General features: G+C 52.1%; 6 protein-coding genes across 6 annotated transcripts; 2 read left to right on the forward strand and 4 right to left on the reverse strand.

Moving 5' to 3' along the window:
- Positions 1–38: 38 nt before the first annotated feature.
- Positions 39–862, reverse strand: GLOTRDRAFT_81080 (GINS complex, Psf1 component; the record flags this gene model as incomplete). Its single annotated transcript, XM_007871774.1, has 2 exons — positions 39–182; positions 245–862. The coding sequence occupies one exon, from the start codon at positions 860–862 to the stop codon at positions 251–253; it is 612 nt and encodes a 203-aa protein (XP_007869965.1). The 3' UTR covers positions 39–182; positions 245–250.
- Positions 863–1,297: 435 nt separating this feature from the next.
- GLOTRDRAFT_48713 (uncharacterized protein) lies at positions 1,298–2,267 on the reverse strand (the record flags this gene model as incomplete). Its single annotated transcript, XM_007871693.1, has 4 exons — positions 1,298–1,526; positions 1,586–1,850; positions 1,910–2,143; positions 2,237–2,267. The coding sequence occupies 4 exons, from the start codon at positions 2,265–2,267 to the stop codon at positions 1,298–1,300; spliced, it is 759 nt and encodes a 252-aa protein (XP_007869884.1).
- Positions 2,268–2,670: 403 nt separating this feature from the next.
- On the reverse strand, positions 2,671–3,866 carry GLOTRDRAFT_112391 (uncharacterized protein). The gene is made up of 4 exons (XM_007871775.1): positions 3,647–3,866; positions 3,508–3,592; positions 3,221–3,452; positions 2,671–3,159 (listed from the first exon to the last, which is right to left on the reverse strand). The coding sequence occupies exons 1-4, from the start codon at positions 3,699–3,701 to the stop codon at positions 3,001–3,003; spliced, it is 531 nt and encodes a 176-aa protein (XP_007869966.1). The 5' UTR covers positions 3,702–3,866; the 3' UTR covers positions 2,671–3,000.
- A 2,269-nt stretch (positions 3,867–6,135) lies between these two features.
- On the forward strand, positions 6,136–9,061 carry GLOTRDRAFT_140929 (uncharacterized protein; the record flags this gene model as incomplete). Its single annotated transcript, XM_007871776.1, has 14 exons — positions 6,136–6,661; positions 6,735–6,830; positions 6,884–6,943; positions 7,000–7,081; positions 7,129–7,414; positions 7,466–7,490; positions 7,594–7,682; positions 7,738–7,821; positions 7,896–7,934; positions 7,995–8,015; positions 8,076–8,326; positions 8,381–8,575; positions 8,641–8,732; positions 8,794–9,061. The coding sequence occupies exons 1-14, from the start codon at positions 6,210–6,212 to the stop codon at positions 9,059–9,061; spliced, it is 2,040 nt and encodes a 679-aa protein (XP_007869967.1). The 5' UTR covers positions 6,136–6,209.
- A 1,442-nt stretch (positions 9,062–10,503) lies between these two features.
- GLOTRDRAFT_117902 (P-loop containing nucleoside triphosphate hydrolase protein) lies at positions 10,504–12,110 on the forward strand (the record flags this gene model as incomplete). The annotated part of the gene is made up of 7 exons (XM_007871777.1): positions 10,504–10,546; positions 10,880–10,969; positions 11,044–11,175; positions 11,239–11,490; positions 11,541–11,626; positions 11,756–11,879; positions 11,934–12,110. The coding sequence occupies 7 exons, from the start codon at positions 10,504–10,506 to the stop codon at positions 12,080–12,082; spliced, it is 876 nt and encodes a 291-aa protein (XP_007869968.1). The 3' UTR covers positions 12,083–12,110.
- Positions 12,111–12,396: 286 nt separating this feature from the next.
- GLOTRDRAFT_132869 (small oligopeptide transporter) lies at positions 12,397–16,729 on the reverse strand (the record flags this gene model as incomplete). Its single annotated transcript, XM_007871778.1, has 38 exons — positions 12,397–12,532; positions 12,592–12,652; positions 12,710–12,840; positions 12,895–12,900; positions 12,953–13,046; positions 13,102–13,119; positions 13,177–13,202; positions 13,262–13,297; positions 13,348–13,377; positions 13,427–13,444; positions 13,494–13,543; positions 13,601–13,754; positions 13,869–13,928; positions 13,981–14,020; positions 14,071–14,094; positions 14,151–14,237; positions 14,293–14,322; positions 14,378–14,538; positions 14,587–14,706; positions 14,760–14,791; positions 14,839–14,861; positions 14,909–14,953; positions 15,004–15,017; positions 15,072–15,140; positions 15,191–15,210; positions 15,271–15,297; positions 15,347–15,359; positions 15,421–15,454; positions 15,505–15,639; positions 15,688–15,771; positions 15,821–15,826; positions 15,878–15,932; positions 15,981–16,028; positions 16,080–16,193; positions 16,246–16,415; positions 16,482–16,539; positions 16,590–16,597; positions 16,651–16,729. The coding sequence occupies 38 exons, from the start codon at positions 16,727–16,729 to the stop codon at positions 12,397–12,399; spliced, it is 2,316 nt and encodes a 771-aa protein (XP_007869969.1).
- Positions 16,730–18,371: the final 1,642 nt, after the last annotated feature.

Here is an 18,371-nt window from a genome sequence, read left to right on the forward strand (position 1 = left end):
GCATAGAGAACTCCAATGCTGTACAACACTAATAGCCTGCTGCCTGTCTTACATGTACCAGAGCCCGAATATACAATTTCTCACTATTCTCTGGGCTGGAGCCCAAGGAGTACATCCGGCCTTCCCGCGCCGCGGGCTTTGATGGCGTCCCAGGAGTCGGCAGAGGGAGGTAGAGCTTGCAGCTGTATTAGACGTAATAAGGTAACTCGACGACGATGTGAATGCCCCACTACAAGACACGCACGATACACTAGACCTCCTCGAGGTATCCTTGCACGATCAGGTGCTCTATATCGGCTCGGCGCACCATAAATCGCTGACCCTTCTTGAAGTCGATCGTCCCAAGCTCCGTCTGTATGACCCCGCAATCCCGCACTACCCGTACGAGCACATGTAGGTCCTTTGGCGGCTGTGTGATGCCCGCAGTAATGTCAAGCTCGTCGGAGAACTCGCTGCGGAAGTCCATGACGGCGGAGTTGTACTGTTTCAGGAAATCCACTTCGTGAGGTGACAGCTTCCCGCGTATGTCCTGGTCGGAAAGCAGATGAGGCAGGGCTCCGCCGACGGCCCAGTACATGTCTCGCAGTCTGTCAATCCGATGCGAGTGGTAGGCGAGGAGACAGCGTTTGTTGCGGAGGATAGCGGTTTGGTAAATGAGGAGGGATGGGTTGGCCCCGTCGAACTCCGGGTCTGCGAGATTTTCGAGTGTGGATGCGATCATCTGTTCCAGTTGTCGCTGCTCCCGGATAATGGAGCGTATGAGGGGATCGTTGTACTTCAGTAATGTGTCCGTTGCCGTCGATCGCCGCGACTCTGTTACAAGCTGTGTTGCAAGGTCCCCGAACTGTCGAGTTTCCGTCATTTTGCAAGAATATGGCTGATCACGATGGACAATATATGATACTTTGAGGCATCAATAGAACTCAGAGAGAGTAATGGTAATGGGCTCCCAGCTTGCGGGACAGGCAGACGGTAAGCCGGAAAGGGTAAAGGAAGACGCGTACCGATAATGAGACGCGGTGTTACGGGACGCGTTGGTAACGGTCACACTTCCCTGCGAGGAATGGGTCTTTACTAGACGACTGCCGTCGAGAATGGTCCTGACTAGCAGTCATGAAGAAGAGGAGGCCCAGCGTATGAGTGGTGATATATTTGTCATTACAGGACGTCGATGCAGATAGCGACATATGCTCTACTGTAGGGTATTACAGAGTTGGGATTCAATACTACCGGTACCGCGAGATAACATCCAGTACAGGGGTTCGACCTGTTTTACGAGCAGTGATCGAAAGTCTCGTTACGACCGCTTTCTTTCGCTCAAGGAGGATGTACGGGGCTGTGAACCCTCACAAGCTGCGCCAGCACCTACACCTGGCTTCGGTGCGCTATCACTGCCTCCCAGACCCAATTTGCCCAGAGCCGCTCGAAGCATGTCGTACGCGGAAAGATGCGGTGCTGGGTGGATAGAGTTGATGGTGTGCGTGCTGACAAGGCCTGAGGTGGGCGAGAAGGTATACGTCGATGCGCTGGACGGGAAAATGGCCGTGAGCAATCCAGCAATCGAGAAGAAAGCAAAGAGACTTACATATCCCATTCACCAGTTGCTCCGCTGACCCTGTTGATCCCAGACACGCCCAACCGCACGAACATGCTCTTCTGCCTCCTATGCAGACTGTCTCGTGGGTTTGCACTCTCAGATCCGGGCGATACCTGTCCGAAGGAAGGGGAGTCGTTCGAGCGCGAGGCAGAAGATTGCACGGTAACTTTGCGCAGCTCGACGGACAAGTCTGTGTAGAGCGCTTTCATTGTGTGGCGCAGGAAGACGGAAGACGCCATGTATAGCGGGAGACCTAGTTACATACAACTCAGGACCCGCGCTCTTTGCTGGAGAATAAGATTGGAGACATACCTTCTAGGTGCCATGTCCGAGGAAAAGGAGGGGGCAGCGCGGTAGGTGGGGTGTAGGACAGGATGACCTTGGGGCTGTATATCTCCTCAACATCATCCCGCCCCGGTATCTTCCCTCCCCTCTTCAGTATGTTCCCGTCGTTCATAGCAGGCCCTTGGCTGCGGTCCACAGCTGCGACCAGCCCAATCTCGAAGAAATCCGGCAGGGTCTGCTGCAGCACGTAGATAGCTCGACCTGTGTGGGTTGGAGGGATTCCGAAACGAGCATGTCAGACTGAGAGTAGTATCAGAGAACCTTCTTCTCTGGGATATGGAGGCAAGGACGTACCTGTACGGATTTCCCATTCCTGGTCCGACATCGACCGCCCTTCGGGCTCATCTTGAGGTCGTGGTGCTTCACCATTGCTGCTGTACAGAGAATCTCTCCCGACTGGTATACCCGGAGTTCCATGCTCAAGCGACCGAGAACTGGAGGCGACGTCCATGTGCACCAACCGCCTCAAATGTTGAACGGTGGATGGAGGTTTCCGTCTCGCGTATCGGAGGAGCTGGCATCGTACCCTTGCGTTCATCGTGACAGGCAAGCAAGCAGAACAGATTGGCGGTGCAGAGAAAGGGTAGGCGCGAGCTTACTGCGCTGAGGTCGTTGCTGGAGTTGAGTATACGTTGCGGCTCATTCCAGAATTGTCCATCACGGATCCGGAGATGAAGATGGTCTTCAGACAGGCCGAGCCGCCGCAGGGACACATTATTCCTTATGCAAGAATGTATACGCACTCAGCTCTGACCGCTTCATTTGCGCCAGACTTGGTGTAGAAATTGACGATAAACGGAGGACACTCAAAAGTTAACAAGGAGCAATGAATATGCGGAGGAACTCGAGTGACGGAGAGAACGCTTTAGCAACGCAGGGGCAATAAGCCAAGAGTATCCTTCCATTACAATTCCACGATCCGGGTATAAAGGGGTAATAGCAATGTGCGATCTAAGCGAGAAGAGGAACATTAACCATACACCCGCTACGACCTCTCTTTAGATCCTAAGTGCACACGAAAGGGTTTGAAATGCAAGGGCGGAGGTTGAGCGCGACACTTAAAGGTCTTCGCACCACGGGAGGTCCTCATCGTCAATGTCATCAGTGGGGGCGGCCTCGACAGCGGCAGCAGTCGCAGTAGCGGGGATGCTCGCTCCGTGCAGAACAGCTCCGGAGGGGGCAGCGGGAGCCTGGACGGTGGGAGCTACGCAAAGGACCTGCAGAACGACGATCGTCAGAGAGAAGCGTTGAAGGCAAACTAGGCGCCTTGCTGCATACCTCTCCGATGTACAAGTTAGAACAAGCCTCGTCGAGCTGGGGATTGTTCGCGAGGAGGATGGTTGAGTTCATCCCATGGGCCGCCTGGACGGCATCGCATGAGTCATCCGGCTGCACGACATAGGTCGTGGTGCAGTCCTCGCCGGGGTAGCCCAGGCAGAGGGTGTCGCCCGGGTTGAGGTTGGAGCAGGTAGCGTCGATCTTGTCAGTGTTCACAGCCGCAAGCTGGTAGCTGAATAGAAATGAGTCTGCGGGTGTAGGGGATAGAACGACGGAGAAGCACTTACGTAGAGACGTTCTGAGCGGCCGAGATGGAATCACAGATGTCTCCCTCCTGAATGGTGTAGCTCCGAGCGCAATCGGCAGCCATGACTGCTATCTTCGTCAATACGCACTCTAGGAGCGCATTTTTTCCTGGCAACTCACCCTGGGCAGCGAACGGGAGCACGGCGATGAGAGCGACGACGGTCTGGGAGAACATGATTTCACGAAAGCGAGCGAAATAAGAAACGAATGTGGTTTCAACGACAGACGGAGAATAGACACAAATGTGCTGCTCGTCGACTAGGAGGGAGGCAGCAAAAGTGAGGGTATGTGGGAGAGAGCGGTATGTACTTGAGGCACACTGGAAGAATGATTGACCTTGGCGAGCTCGGCTGTGGCGCCAGCCTATGTTGTTCTTCTGGAATCATGAGGGACGTCGACCCCGTTTCCTTGACGATATGATATCTTGGGCATCGCGCCCAGAATGTATCCTTTGTCGGTCGCCCCATCGAGACAGGGGACAAGGTCAACCGTAATTTCTGCACTTTGCAGTTTTGGACGATGCTGACGAAACTTGGACAGCTTTAAATCTCTTTTAATTCTGCTACAATTGCAACGGAGGTCATTGAACTCGCTCTGCAGCTCACATGCTCTATAGCTACACGCCCGTCCGGCGTCGACCTTGGAATAAGACCGGCGGGGATACCCGGTGGCGATGTGACTTAGGTCTCGGTTGACCCCCTCTCGGGACCTATCCAGACCAAAATCGACACTAAATAGGTCGTCGCTCGACCGGGACCTCATACGATATTGACGGCTGACATCACAGAGATCCCCTTTGCCCGTTGTGCAACTGGTATTCTACCAAGGTCTATAAGACATATGTCTAGAGGTCATGGTGATTTTTGTATCATGTCGCGATTGTCTCGTTATTGTAATGTAGTGCAGTGATACAATGATATGATTATTGTTATATCTAACATTGGTACATAGATAGTAGAGATATCAGATTAAACATCGAATAGAGGACAGCCAGTCCCCAGGGTTGTCGTCTGCACCGCCTGCAACACTCACCCTGTATCACATGAGCACCATTTACCGCAGAGGGCATGGCGCACATGTGCCGGCGGTCCTCCGCGTGCGAGGACGCGACGCGGCGGCCCATGTCATACATTGCGGGGAGCTCCTACAGGATGCTCTCCCTCCCAGCCTGTTTCTCTCGATGAGCTGCAGCCTGAGGCCAATCCCATCCATCATCCGCCTCGCCTCCACAACAAGTCTGCGGCATTCCGTGGCACAGTCACTAGGGATCGCAAATACAGTTATCCAAGATGGTGAAAGCTAATACAATTTTTATGTACAGGATCTGGTTCAGCATGAACAGGCGGTCTGGGTTCCAGCTCGCCTGGAAGATGGTGGCAAATGCACGGCTGACCTCATTCAGCATTCAGTCGGGGAGCGGCATTTTGAAGTCGTAGCTCTTGAGGATGATGCGGGCACTGCACAGGAAGAGGGGGTGATAGATCATGTTGTCGAAGTCAGTTGATGTGAGAGACCTGCCGTTGCAGGGTGGTCCTCGATGGCACCACCTACATACTATAACAGACAATTGAAGTCAGTATCATCTCTGTCATCGCAGAGAGGATGATACCTTTACTGCCTTTGTGCATCTGAAACCTTGAGGCACAATACACGCTGTCAGAGTTTGCTGCACTTCAGACTGTGTTTGTCTCGGCAGACAGCTAACTACGTACCTCATTGCGAGAAGACGGCAGAGCATTGTTCTGGCGAAGGACGATTGACGAAGAGAGAAGGACACGAACAGCAAGGTTGAAGTTGAACGTTGACTTCGAGTCGGAACTTGAAAACGTCTCACTCAACACCCGCTCACGTGAGCACCAGCTTCGTGTGCCGAAGTCAGACTTCAAGCTTCAAGCTTCAAGCTTCAAGTCAAGCGTCTGGCTGTGCACCCTAGGCCTGTTTCCCGGATCGCAAAGCTAATGCTATGATATAGTGCACCGAAGGGATTGAGAACATATGCAATTGAAACCCACAAAAGGCGTGCAAAATGAATATATGCACTTCATATTTCAGAATCACAAATATGGTCGCTGTACTAGTACATACAGGCAACAGGTCATGTAGGTATCCAGGATCCGATACCGCCGACCTCCCGACCTGATACCTGAGGCATATCTAGAGGATGTCCCTCCAACCTTGGGATTGCAGGCTCGGAACAATCCCTACTGGACAGCCACTTGAGATCCGACACCGAGAGCATTCCAGCTTCGGCCGGCAGACCCCGTCGACCTGAGCGCCGATTGGGCGTGTACCGGACCTGCTCTACGCATGGCAGTCTGGGATAAGCCAAGTGTACTTGTGTAAATATGCGTGGCTTTTCCCAAACTTTCTGCGGCATCGCACTATGGACTATCAAGTGTGTCGCAGGGACGAAGGATCGACCTGGCCGCTGGGGCGCTTGCGAGATCCCGTTGATTTCAACAAGCCAAACAGGCGCCCTCTTCGCTGATCTCCGTTACTTTGCCCTATATACTTCAACGTGGCTGTAATTATGAGCGCTCATCACGCAGGTCAAGGTTGAAGGTACGCTTTTCGGTTCATGACCCTGGGACCGTTGATGTATTGGAAGCAGAGCGCATGTAATCATTAGAGCTGCGGATGAAGCCTCTCTACTGACCCTCCCGCAACTCTGGCTCCACTGACAATGCGGCCAGTGCTCATCCTCTTCCTGAAGCGCTGGGCCCTGTGGATCAAAGCACTTTCAGGTCGCGTGCTGCTGAAAGTCTTGGGGTGGCTGAGACCATTGCTTCAAGGTTTCGGCAATGGGCGCCGCGGAAATGGGGAAAGCAAAAGGAGGCATGAAAGTGATCCCACTGACTCACCCAGGGCGCATGACTATGAAGGGGATACGCCATTGTACGAGCAAAACGTAGAGCTCGCTCAACTTGAGTTTACCGACGCCCAATTGGAACAAGCGCGTTCATTGCAGGTCTGTCCAAGCGGGTACGCTTCGTGCAGCGCTGTGCCTCCCAACTTGCCTTCATCGCCTCGTGATTCATCTGCGCCTATGGCTTCTTTGTCGGACAAGGACCATGTCACGTCTTCCGGTACTCTAGCCGACATGCCACTGGACGATTCGCATGCTCAGAAGGAGACGTACGTAACCACGGGCAATCTTGCGTAACAGTAATGAGGGTTGAGACAAGGTGTATCTTGCTTGTGCCTCCAGGTTGCCACCGCATATTGGGCTCGTACGCACGAAGCCTGAATTCGTGACCGCTATAAGCACATCCAGGATCGCGCGATACAACCGCGGAGACAAGATGTATAAGAGATATCTCATCTATCCGCAGCTGTATCATCTCATAGGTGTCACAGACGTCCAAGGACCGAGGCCTACGACTTCAGAATACCAGTAAATAAGCCACAAGGCGTACAGTAAGGACCCTGATTTAAATCGCTTTGCTCGACATTCTGACATGATGGGTGCTCAGAGCGGCCACGGATGCCATACCTGGAGGATGGAAGGCGTACGTTCATCCGGAGGGTGCTCTGTACTTCTTTCATGCAGATCAGGTACTAATGTACGTCTTTCAACTGGCCATTTGCTGACATCCCTACAGAGAATTTTCACAGAAGCAGACGTTCGCGACTCCGACATTCGCTCGTTCATTGATTCCTGTGTATGTGAGATCAAGTCCGTGCTAGAAGTAAGCGGCTTGGAACGCATCCCGGGCAGTGAATTGGCACTTGAAGTCCTGGAAGAACCTGACGCAGATGGGAACGTGCACAGGACGTGCGGATACTATTTCGTCGACGTCTCTCTCAGATCCTTGTTCTGGCTGGAGGAGTACGACGCGGCCTCCATGCTGGTGGAAATCGAAGGCGAAACTTCCGAGGACCATATCCGTGAGCTTACTCACGCGGGATTGATACATTGTGTTGAGAGCATTTGGGCAGGTTCGGAGCTGGAAGCGCGCTTTTGGTATGAGTTATCTGCCTACAGGTATGCTTTGGCAAGTTCTACAAACTCTTGCCAGGTTCTGATGCCGCTTTACATTAGCTCAGTGACCCGCTCATCCCAGTAGGAGCCACTGTGAATTCTTTCCTGAGCCCCGGGACGTTCCGGACGAATATGTCAAGGAATTGATGGCTATCTTGGTTCATGCTAGCATAGGTGAGCATGTCGCATCCTGTGCGCCTCTAGGACTAGGGTAGACCTACCTTCATAGATGGAATCACTTCTTCTGCGTCCACATACCCCTACAATTACGAAGATACGCTCAAAATGATGGACGTGATTGAACGCCTTGGATGTAAGTGTGAGCTCGAGAATCTCTCAGCGGCGTCACCGTCGGTGGCTTATCTATCTGATATCATCGTTGTGTAGTTGCGGGTGTCGTCAAAGGTTACTCGGCATGCGTCGTCAGTGAGTAGACAGTCACCAGTGTAATATATGCATCCTCAACCTAAGCCACATGCGCCTTAGGCAGGCTCATGGCAGTGTTCGGTATGCCTCATGTCCTACCCTGGTCTCTCTGCATATGAATAATCACTTCCATTTTGATAGCACATGCCAGATTTTTGGATTATCACGGGCAGCGCGGCGCACGCCTAGCACGAAACCAGAGCATCTATGACTATGAAACTACAGTGGAGCACTCTCGATCGTTTGTCCTGCTTTCCTACGTTCTCCTCTACACCCCCACTAGGTATCTATACATGCTGGAGAAGATGTGGGTCGACAAGGTCGTGAGCTTGTCCTCCTGGACTCGTTTCAACGAGCAGCTGCAGCAGGAATGGAGTAACCTCTTATTGACGGTCCGTGTTTCACTGTTTGGAGTCTCGTTTATAATGACATTGGGGGTTCAACAGAGCACAGTAATGTTAACGGTGGATATCTCGTTCTTGGCTATCCAGAGCGTGGACGTCGGCTCTGCAGATGCCCCTCTACGGTGTGCAGCGCAGCTCGTGATTTACATATCCACGCTCGCGAGTGCGGGAAGTATCATCCTTAGCCTGCTACTTCTGCGACAAGTGATCGTTTCACGAGGGGAGAGCGAGATGGAGGTCAGTTCATCCATATACGCCACTTTTCACACCCGACCGCGAAGTGAACCGTCACCGTATACTAGGAACAATACGTGTATCAGCTTCTCTCATCGCACTCTGGCCTGGAGACGCTTTCGATTATGTACAGCGTCCCTTTCGGTCTTCTACTCTGGTCGTACGTTTCGACTATCTTCTCGAACACGACAGAACCGCTCACTGTCACTCATGGCTTACAGCATGGCATCGTTCCTCCTTGCTTTCGCATTTCTGTGCTTCTCCTTTGATTCGACCTTCGCCGGGAACAGTTTGGCCGTGCGACTGCCCATTGCAGCGATGTGGATTCTTGTCTTATCGCCGCTCATCTGGTATTTCTTTGCGATGGGAACGCTAGCAGAGGCATGGCAGTGGCCTTGGGGCCTGATCAAGAACGCCCTGAGTGGCTTGCGGAAAGAGAGGCTCCTCGCGCGCCGTACGGACGTAAATACTCGAGGCCCGGACGTGTAGCACCCGACCTGTCGCTAGTCGTATGTTGGTCATCATAAATTAACGATGCAGTGGTGTTTGACATAATTCCGATCGATATCCACACCATATGCGTATGGTGACGCGTAGGTGGGCGTCCTGCTGGTCAAGCGAATCTATATATTTCCACGCAAGACGGCTCAAGCGCATTTGCCAGCAAGCATCCTTGTCGGCGTGATATTCCGTGTAAAGATATCCACACTCAACGGTCCTTTTTGTACCCGGAGACTCCGCAATCCACACACTTGTGAAGGCTCGTAGACGAGTATTATTAAAAAAATCAAGGCTCCTTCCCTATGCAGGTGCCCTCCTTGGACCTTCACCGGTCCTATCATCGATTGTCGCGATGCTGGGGAGGCTCGGCCGTCGCGGTCTTTGGCCGTCCTCAGGCTCGTGCGCTATTTGCTCTGGCTGTCTGACCCACGCGTTGAAGTCCGCGATCAGGTGTGGATAGCCTGCCAGATGATAGGCGACTCTGCTGAGCAAGTTACGTTGATCTATCCTGGAGGACATTTATATGTGCAAAGCCACATGCAGTCAGCAATGTTATAACGCACACACACTAACACTAGAGGGACCTAACTCACTCTCCGGCGACGTAAGATATCAGCGCCCTGTTGATGCTATCCCAGACCCACCACTTGTCTCTGAGCTCGCGCCGTATGTGACACACGAATACCCTTGCGTTGTTCAGGGAATTAGTACTGCCAGGCCGGGAGTCCTGGAGTGGTCTAAGTTCTTCACTGAATTGATATCTGGGTTGGACGTGAGAATGAAGATGTATCTCTGACATGCGAGGATAGTACTCAGGTAACTCGAATTCGAGTGCCATGCCCTCCGCTGGGTCTGGCAGAGGGAGGGGTGAATCTGACCGGGGGAAATAAGCCATCTATTGGGTGAAAGGTTTTGAGCGGGCGGAAGCTGTGGATTGAGCGACGGCCACCGTGCCACACGATATATAACCGGCCCCGGGGCCGGTACGTCACAGTGCAGCCTGAAGATGGCCGTCTCCTTTGTTCTCCATGCCTAAGGAGGTCATGGACGTCACATGCAACAAAGAATGTGCAAGATGTTAGGGGCCGTGTCAACGTGTTTCAGGCCCTTTTCAATACTTTATGCTGTAACATTCGCAATCTTGGACGGTGGCTATTGAGCCCTTACTGCGGGACCGAGGGTCACGCTGAAGGGGGGATCGTACGTGGCTGGCGCTGTCATGTGCGACTCCCTCCTTTAGCGTGACCCTCGTCGGGTGAAACCATAGGTACATCTAAACGTCTGGCGGAATCTCGTGGAGGACTTCAACATGCATATGTCTCAAGAAAAATGAGAGTGAAGGTACTCACAGCACAACGTGAGAAGGGTTCTTATATTCCAATTCTCCCTTGTTCCAGGGAACGAGTGGTCTGTTCTTGAAAGTCTCCACGATGCCTGCCGGTGCTTGGATCAGCACTCAGATAACAACGATAGGTCCGGCTACCATAATGGCACCTTTGCATGAACCGGCGCATTGCAATTGGTGGCTGAGACAAAGTGGAATTATCTAAGCTTCATCTGAGCCGACTCACCGACTCGCGCACCGTCACGCCTTGACTCCTCCACTATGGCCGCCCGCGTCCCCCTTGTCCCATTTCGGAGAGCATTCAGTCATTCAGGGCCAATCTTGCACGAAAATCCTCTAGTGAGTCTGCACCTTTGACCTGATCCAAACAGAGGACTCAGCAGAAATGGCCCCGTAACGCACAAGGAAGGGTCTCCCGCAACGTAATGCAAGGCCCGCACCGCAGCTACCAAGAAGGGGAGGCCCAATTGCGAAAAGAGGGATACCGAATGTTAAGAAGGTGGTCGCCGTTGCGAGTGGCAAGGGAGGAGTAGGGAAGAGCACTGTCGCAGGCACGCACCCATTTCTTATGTGTATTCTGTCGTTTGGACTGATACGTATATCGCGTATCATGCGGATGTTACAGTCAACCTGGCTTTCGCACTCGCACTTCATCGGACACGCCCGCGAGTAGGTATCCTAGACTTGGACATATTCGGCCCTTCCGTCCCAAAACTCATGGGCCTCGACGACGCGTCCGAGCCGCATCTCACATCTTGTCCGTCCTTCAAGTTCTCTCGCTCGTATACCCGCACCCCATACTAAGCCTATCCTGCTCAAGCCGGTGCTATTCTTCCCTTGACGAACCACTCCCTTCCATGTATGTCCATGGGCTTCCTCCTCCCCCAAACCTCCTCTTCAAGCGAAGACACCCCCGTCGTCTGGCGCGGGCTCATGGTCCAGAAGGCCGTGCAGCAACTCCTGTTCGACGTCGACTGGAGACAGGGCGAGGGTTTGGACGTGCTGGTGGTCGATATGCCGCCCGGCACGGGCGATGTCCCGCTCACTCTCGGGCAGTTGGTTGTCGTTGATGGTAGGTTATGTGAAGTGAGTAGACGCTGCGGTCATTGAAAGCGTGAATAGGTGCGGTGATTGTTTCTACACCGCAATCCGTGTCCCTGTCCGATGTGCGGAAGGGGATAGCGATGTTTCGCAAAGTGGATGTCCCGGTGCGTCCCCGTTACCGCCCCGCCTTTGGAACCTTCGAGACATAGTCTGACAACTTCGTCTCGCTGGCATCCTCTGACGCGAAACACTCTACGTGACCCATGTTTTCCCCGTGATCCCCCTACACGCAGATAACAGGCCTGATCCTCAATCAATCCTACTACAAGTGTACCTCGTGCTCGAGCCCACAATATTTATTCGGCCCGCCAGATCGCTTCCTCGAAGTCGCTCAGCACTTGGGCGTGCGCGTCCTGGGTGGGTAGCCGGTTCCTCGGTGGATCGCCAGTCATCTGATTGTCCCTTCCTCAGGTCAACTGCCCCTCATACCAGATGTCAGCGTGAAGAGCGATGCGGGTGTGCCATACATGCTCGCGGGCAAGGCTGACGAGGATGAATGGAGGGGTGTCATGAGTGGCGTCGCCGATGCCGTGCTGGAGGCTGTTGGCTTGCCGTCGTAATCTGCAACGTAAAGACGATTCCTCACCGCCTCGAGGCTCAGTTAGGCAGCGAAATACCATCAGATTCATGATAAAGAGATACAGCGGCTGGATACTACACTCAAAGATAGCAAGCAAAGCAACTCGGCAGAAAAGTCGCCAATGGGTGGTAATACAACAAAACACGATGAGACGCAGGTCCGACAGGCGAAAAACCCAGAGCAAACAAGAAACCATCTAACTCGTGTCCATCTATATCATCTCAGGCGTGCTACCAAGGCCTTCGAATGGGATTTATTGTTGAGATCAGCTCATGGCCTGGAGAGGCTCGTCGCTTACCCAAATTTTTGTCCCTCCGCCAACGTCCTCAGCGCCGTCTGGTTGTAATCAGCGGTGTGCCGGAAGACGGTGTTGCCCCACCATGCTTGGACAGTGTGTAAGCCGATGGTCCCGTTTTTGGGATATTGTAACCTCCAGGGCCGTATTGTCGGTCTCGAGTCAACAGCAGCGATGAATATGTAAGTACTTACAGGAAGAATATCAATATCGTCGAGATGGCAGTACCGGCATCAAGTGCGGCAGATAAGACGTCTGGCAGGGTGGGGTTAGTTCCCGATCACGAGAATGTAGGAGCAGTATCGTGCGTACAGTTATATTTCGCCCAGAAGGAAAAGTGTCGCCTTCGAATGACGTATTGGAAGATGAAGCCGATGATAACCCACGGGACGTAGTTTGCTGCTGTGGCAGGGGGCATGAGGCCCACGCCAGCAAAGATGAGCCTGCGTGATCCCGAGTCAGGAGGATTCGGACGGGTTCAGAAACCTGATGCCTACGGGAAGCTTGAGAATATGTCAGATACGGCGCAGATGCCCTCAGCGGAGGAGTACGTACTTGGCATAGTTCAAGAAGGTATCCGGGTAACGCCTAGTTATCCACCATACAATGACCGGGCAGCATGCTCCAATGAGGAAGAAGAAGGTCAAGGCTATGATAACAGGGGTTACGGGTGGTCATATGGACGAGTTATGACATTCGCTCACCGCTAACACAATAGTCAGCTACGTGTTCACAACAGCAATTTACGCACTCACTAGTATATCTGACCCTTTGCGAACTGTAGTGCAGGGCCAATCGCTCCCCACTAAGCGATCATCAGATGGCTCGTGAAAAAGTGCTTGACATGTACGCACTACAACTGACGCTACGCCGAAGACTTCCGTTCCCGCGCAAGTAAAGCTGACAGCGCTGTGTCAAACACGGCCCCCACTAGGGAGCGCAATACGTACCTGTCTTTGTTGTGAGGAGAGCACATATCGCTGGTAATGGTTGTTAAAGGCAAACTCTGGCTTCTAACAGAGAACTTACGGTATATTAGCAAACATCCTGAGAAGGCGTCAGCATGCGTCGCAAATATCAAGACATAGGAACCGACCATGTCTGTACACCTAGTTGTACGGTCCCGGCTATAATCGTACTGACGACCTTTGCAGCCAACAATTATATACCGATCGGGACATATACCTAGAAAACAGTACATACTTGCCCCCAGAACATGGGCCGAGGAGGAACCTTCATGTAGTGGCCGAGCTTGAAATCCGCCGTGAATGCCATAGCTACAAATAAACCGTTGGCGTCCATCCTAGCGAAAACGTCGTGGATACTTGCCTTGAGACATAGTGATGTAGCCCCAGGTCTGAAACACCAAAGTCAACGTGGTTCGCCAAGAAGGACTGTATTACTCTCAACGTGCCTTGAACCTGTTCGAGGATTAACACGGTGAGAGAGACTATTCGAAGGAGGGACGCACATCATTAGAGCCAAAGGACGCCCAGGCATCATGAAACCGGCTAGTAGCTCGGATATAACGCTGACCATCGCATTTAGCACCTTATGAAGTGGTATCAAACAAGTTATCTCACTTCAGGCCGACTTGCCGATTCGTGATGGCTTGAATCATCCCTAGTCCAGAGTGAACAATCGCACTACCGAGGCAGCCGACGATGACTGACCGACAGGAACAACGTAGACCACGGCTATAAGAGCAGCCGTAGTCAGGAGAAGAATATTTACGAGACCAGGAAAACATTACCCAGTATCAGCGCGACGCAGAAGGCCCATATGGTCATACCAGTGGGCCAGAGCTCGATGCAAAGGCATCCAAAAGCAAACGTAACAACTGGAGATTCCACTTAGTACATACAAGGATGCACTAACCCGATGGTGCACCTCACCGAAGATACACGAATACCACCACTCTGGCACTGTCGGTGGATAGTTTCAGTAGAAGGGAGTTTGGTGAATATGCTAAAGTCGCACCTGACGGATAACTTGCCATTAGACGAGCATGCACGTCCGGTTGTTCCTGCAGCGACCGCTTGAACTGGGTTTTGATAGGCTTCCAGAAGTACAGGATGGCGTGCGTTATCGTAGCAGTGATTGACGCAAAGGACAAGCCGTATGCTACGGCGAAAGTCGCACTGCAGCAAGGTAAGAAGACATGAGGGGTCGCAACCTGTGACACGCACGATAGGTACAATGGACTGTATGCTTTGTACGCTTCCAGGTCGAAGGTGGAATCGTCTTTGATAATTCGCGTAGTATTATAGTAGTTTCCTGTGTTGTCAAAGGCGGCACGAGATGACATGCTGGAGATCCACAGTGAGTCCTACACAGTAGGAGATACACCGCGTATACATACGGCAAGTATTGTGAATTCCAGGCGTTGGCGTACTAGATTCATATCGGTAGTGGTTCGGATTCGGAAATATGAGACGTACGTATAGAATAGGTGTCAGTATCCCTATGCAACTGGTTAGCGACTGAGGTTCCCTATAAACTGGCACATACAATAGAAGAACACGAAGCCAACAGCGACGTTGGCTTCGGCCCACCCTATATCACATGTTACTAAGGCGCCGGGAAAGTGTTGTTAGTGCACGTACAGGGGGTTGCCAATCTTCAAGGGCTGTCAGCACAATAGAATATACAGACAAGCGTATCTAGTGCTTACGGGCTACCGATATATGCAATCTGATTCCAATCAAATGAGATTAGGGAGAAACCCAATCCGCTGTAGTAGCTAAGGGGGTCGGTTAGTACCAGGTAACCCCAAGAAGCAAGTAAGTATACCCAAACAACTGATTGATTTTCTTCCGTGGGCATCCGCGCCAGTGAGTTTGAGCCAAGAGATATATCACGAAACTACTGACCACATTTCTGGGAGCTATCCAGCAAACCTATATGCAATTCAAGACATGGATACTCTGAAGATATGGAATGACATACCCAGTCAAAAACGCTAAAGAAAACGAAACATGAATTCTGTGGTTCCAGAATTATGACTATGCTAGACGACCAACCTGAGCGCCTGGAATAAATAGCCGGGCATAAAGTCTTGGAGATATTCAGGTCATCAAAGCGAGTCAAGAATGTGATGCACTTACACCAGACGGCCGCCCCGAAGAATGCGTAGCAAAAGAAACGTTCCCTCGAAATGCCATCACGAGTCCCGTACCCGGCATATCTTTGCGAATGCAGCGTGTTGAAGAGCGCGCACAATACCAGGGTATTTGGCCAGACTGTGCATATTGAGCGGGTAAACCTTGGGGTTCGACGTCCTAACTCACTCATAGATGCTGGGGTCACCAGAAACCGACGAGCGATTCCACCAATAGAGAAGCCAATTAATTGTGTCGACATTACCAACATCCCTGCGGCATATCATAAACCTCACGCTCAGTCCCCCGCGTGATTACTCACATTGATCTTTTGAATAGGTCAGAACTAAGATATCTCAGACAAGCGGAACCAGCGTACACATGAAACTGAATTGTTGATGATACATTACTCGTTGAACGGCAATAACGTCGGTCTGGGCAGTCTAAGAACTCGCCGATGACTAACAGAAGACGGTGCTTACCGCGTATGCTGAAGGCGCCCCGACGTTGGCCATGATCGTAACCAAGACCTGAGCATGATAGGTAGGGATTCAGTTAGCAGAGCCATGTAGTCCACTCACATGTTCCTTGATCGTGAAGGGTCCAGGATTCACTGATATCCCAAACACGGTCACTCTGGGCATGAATCTATCCCATAGTCGGCCCAAGGGAAATGTGAGTAGTTGAGCGACAAGCTAAAATGTATTGAGTACGTCCTATTGACCAAGGGATCCGTGGGAGACTTACGCCGCCAACTGCAATTGAGGGGTAACGGAAGTAGTAGAACTGGTTCACGCCGGGAAGAATGATTGCCCAGACTAGCCCGAGGACCCATGCTCGTAGGGTAGACGCCGGCATCGAAGGGTCGTCAAAGTTAGCCACAGCTGATCGAACCTCTGGGTACGGGGAATCATCCTCTGATGATGATCCCCTAGGCGTAAGGATCCCGGCCGGACTCATAACAACGAATGGACGCCACTCACCGAGAGTATCCGAGTCATGCGGGATATTGGGGTCATAAAGGTCTGGTACAGGGGTAATCTACGGCAGTGGCGGGTTAGCTGAGCCACATTGACGTTGGAAATACCCACTTGACTCTCTGCAGGTGGTTCACAATGAGTCCCCTGGTTCGATAAGCAAGACTGGACTTACGATAGGACTTCTCTGGATCACGGATGCTGTACTCCAGGGATACTCTGATGCGTCGATCTTCTGACACAATTGAAGTCATTTCATGCTCTCCCAGTACTTCAACCAATTGCAGAGAACACTTGAGAGCGTTATGAATATCCTGTGCGTCTGCCTACTGCCGCGCAACTTGGAAGGTAGTCTGGGGCAAACGTATGACACGTCAACGAAATGGTTGAAGGAAATTCTACCTATCAGCACCGCTCATTAATTTCATGCATAAAGCGCTAGAGAGGCTTACCAGGTGCAGAGTAGGTTCCGGCGCAAGTGACAGACTTCAACGGAGCGTTCCTCCTAACCTTAACGGCGGTCCTGTTCGATACGTGGAGTGGTTGCCCTCCTACCACCGCGCGTCGTTCGATGTAAAGCTATCGCTGCTGGACGCAAAGCACTGCATCGGAGCGTATCGTCAGCGTTATCAACGCCCGGAAAGGACCATGAGAATCAGCCGGTTCCGGGGGAAATTACGGCTTGACATGGAATTCGCCTCCGCTGAGATTGCACAGCTCTCGGGATCATTTCTGGACTAGTTTTCGGTTTCTCTAAGTATATGGCTCACATCTCCGGATCCCATCCGAACTATTCATGTATCCTGTCTAGCCTTCTGGGCAGACTGTCCTCCTCCTAGACAATACCTCGAGCGCGCATCCGCATCCCCCATACTCGCCGGTATCTCTGTGCGATGCCTCCATTGCGGGTGGCCCAAAGTACCCCATCCCGCACGTCAATGAACCTGGATTCACGCTCGAGATCCGAACTCGCAAGCGGTGCTCAAGATAGTTCGCCATCCGCTGCTCGAAGCTCGTGATTCTTGTCGATGCCGCGCTCCCTCCGCGCACCTCGTCATCTGAGAAGAAATAATCGGGATCATACCCATCGTCGCCATGACCGTGATGCCCAAATAGTTTACTCGGAGGCCAGCTTAATTAAACCCTCAAGGTAGCTCCTTACCGTATTTCGGGGGGATACCGTCTCGGAGCGCCCGACCACTTCGGTGTTACCAACGATACGACTGACATACCAATATACTTAGCTGTAAAGATGAGATAGGGCGGCTTCATCGCACTTTCGTCTCATATGGAAAGGCGCGCTTCACAGGGCTTCAGCAATGAGCGTTGGACCAAATCAGTCACCTATGGAAACGTGAAGGGTTGCGCAAGGGTCATTTCAAGCCGTATTCTGAGTGATGCTCGCTGATCGAGGACTCGTACTACTTCCGTGACCCGCGGTGAGCGTACTGCCCAGTACGTAGTTACGAATACGTCTGAACGAGAGATGAACAGCACCAGACTCTTCCTCTGCAAACATGGGTGGCATCCTGCAGAGACGTGAATTGACAGCTACGCGGATGCCACACATGTCTACAATGGAAGAAGTTGAGAGAGTAGGATGTCAACATCGTCCCTCTAGACTGTATGTATTCTTCTCCAACTACCTCAGCTTCCAGCTCTATCCGCACTCTATATTCTCATCCGCCCTGATGACTAAGTGGTGATCGTCCAGATCCTCTATAATAAAGCTGTTCCCCTCCTTCTCATTCAGAGACAGAAGTCGGATTTGCTTAACAGCTGAATCACTGTTAGGGATGTAGTCCTCAGTTTTGAAGGCAACATTAGGCATGTCTCGGCAGTACAGGCGATGTCATAAGGACGCCTAGACATTGCGGCCGGTCTTGCGAGACTCTC

The sequence above is a fragment of the Gloeophyllum trabeum genome (assembly GCF_000344685.1).
Source record: "Gloeophyllum trabeum ATCC 11539 unplaced genomic scaffold GLOTRscaffold_00015, whole genome shotgun sequence".
In the NCBI taxonomy this organism is placed as follows: Eukaryota; Fungi; Basidiomycota; class Agaricomycetes; order Gloeophyllales; family Gloeophyllaceae; genus Gloeophyllum; species Gloeophyllum trabeum.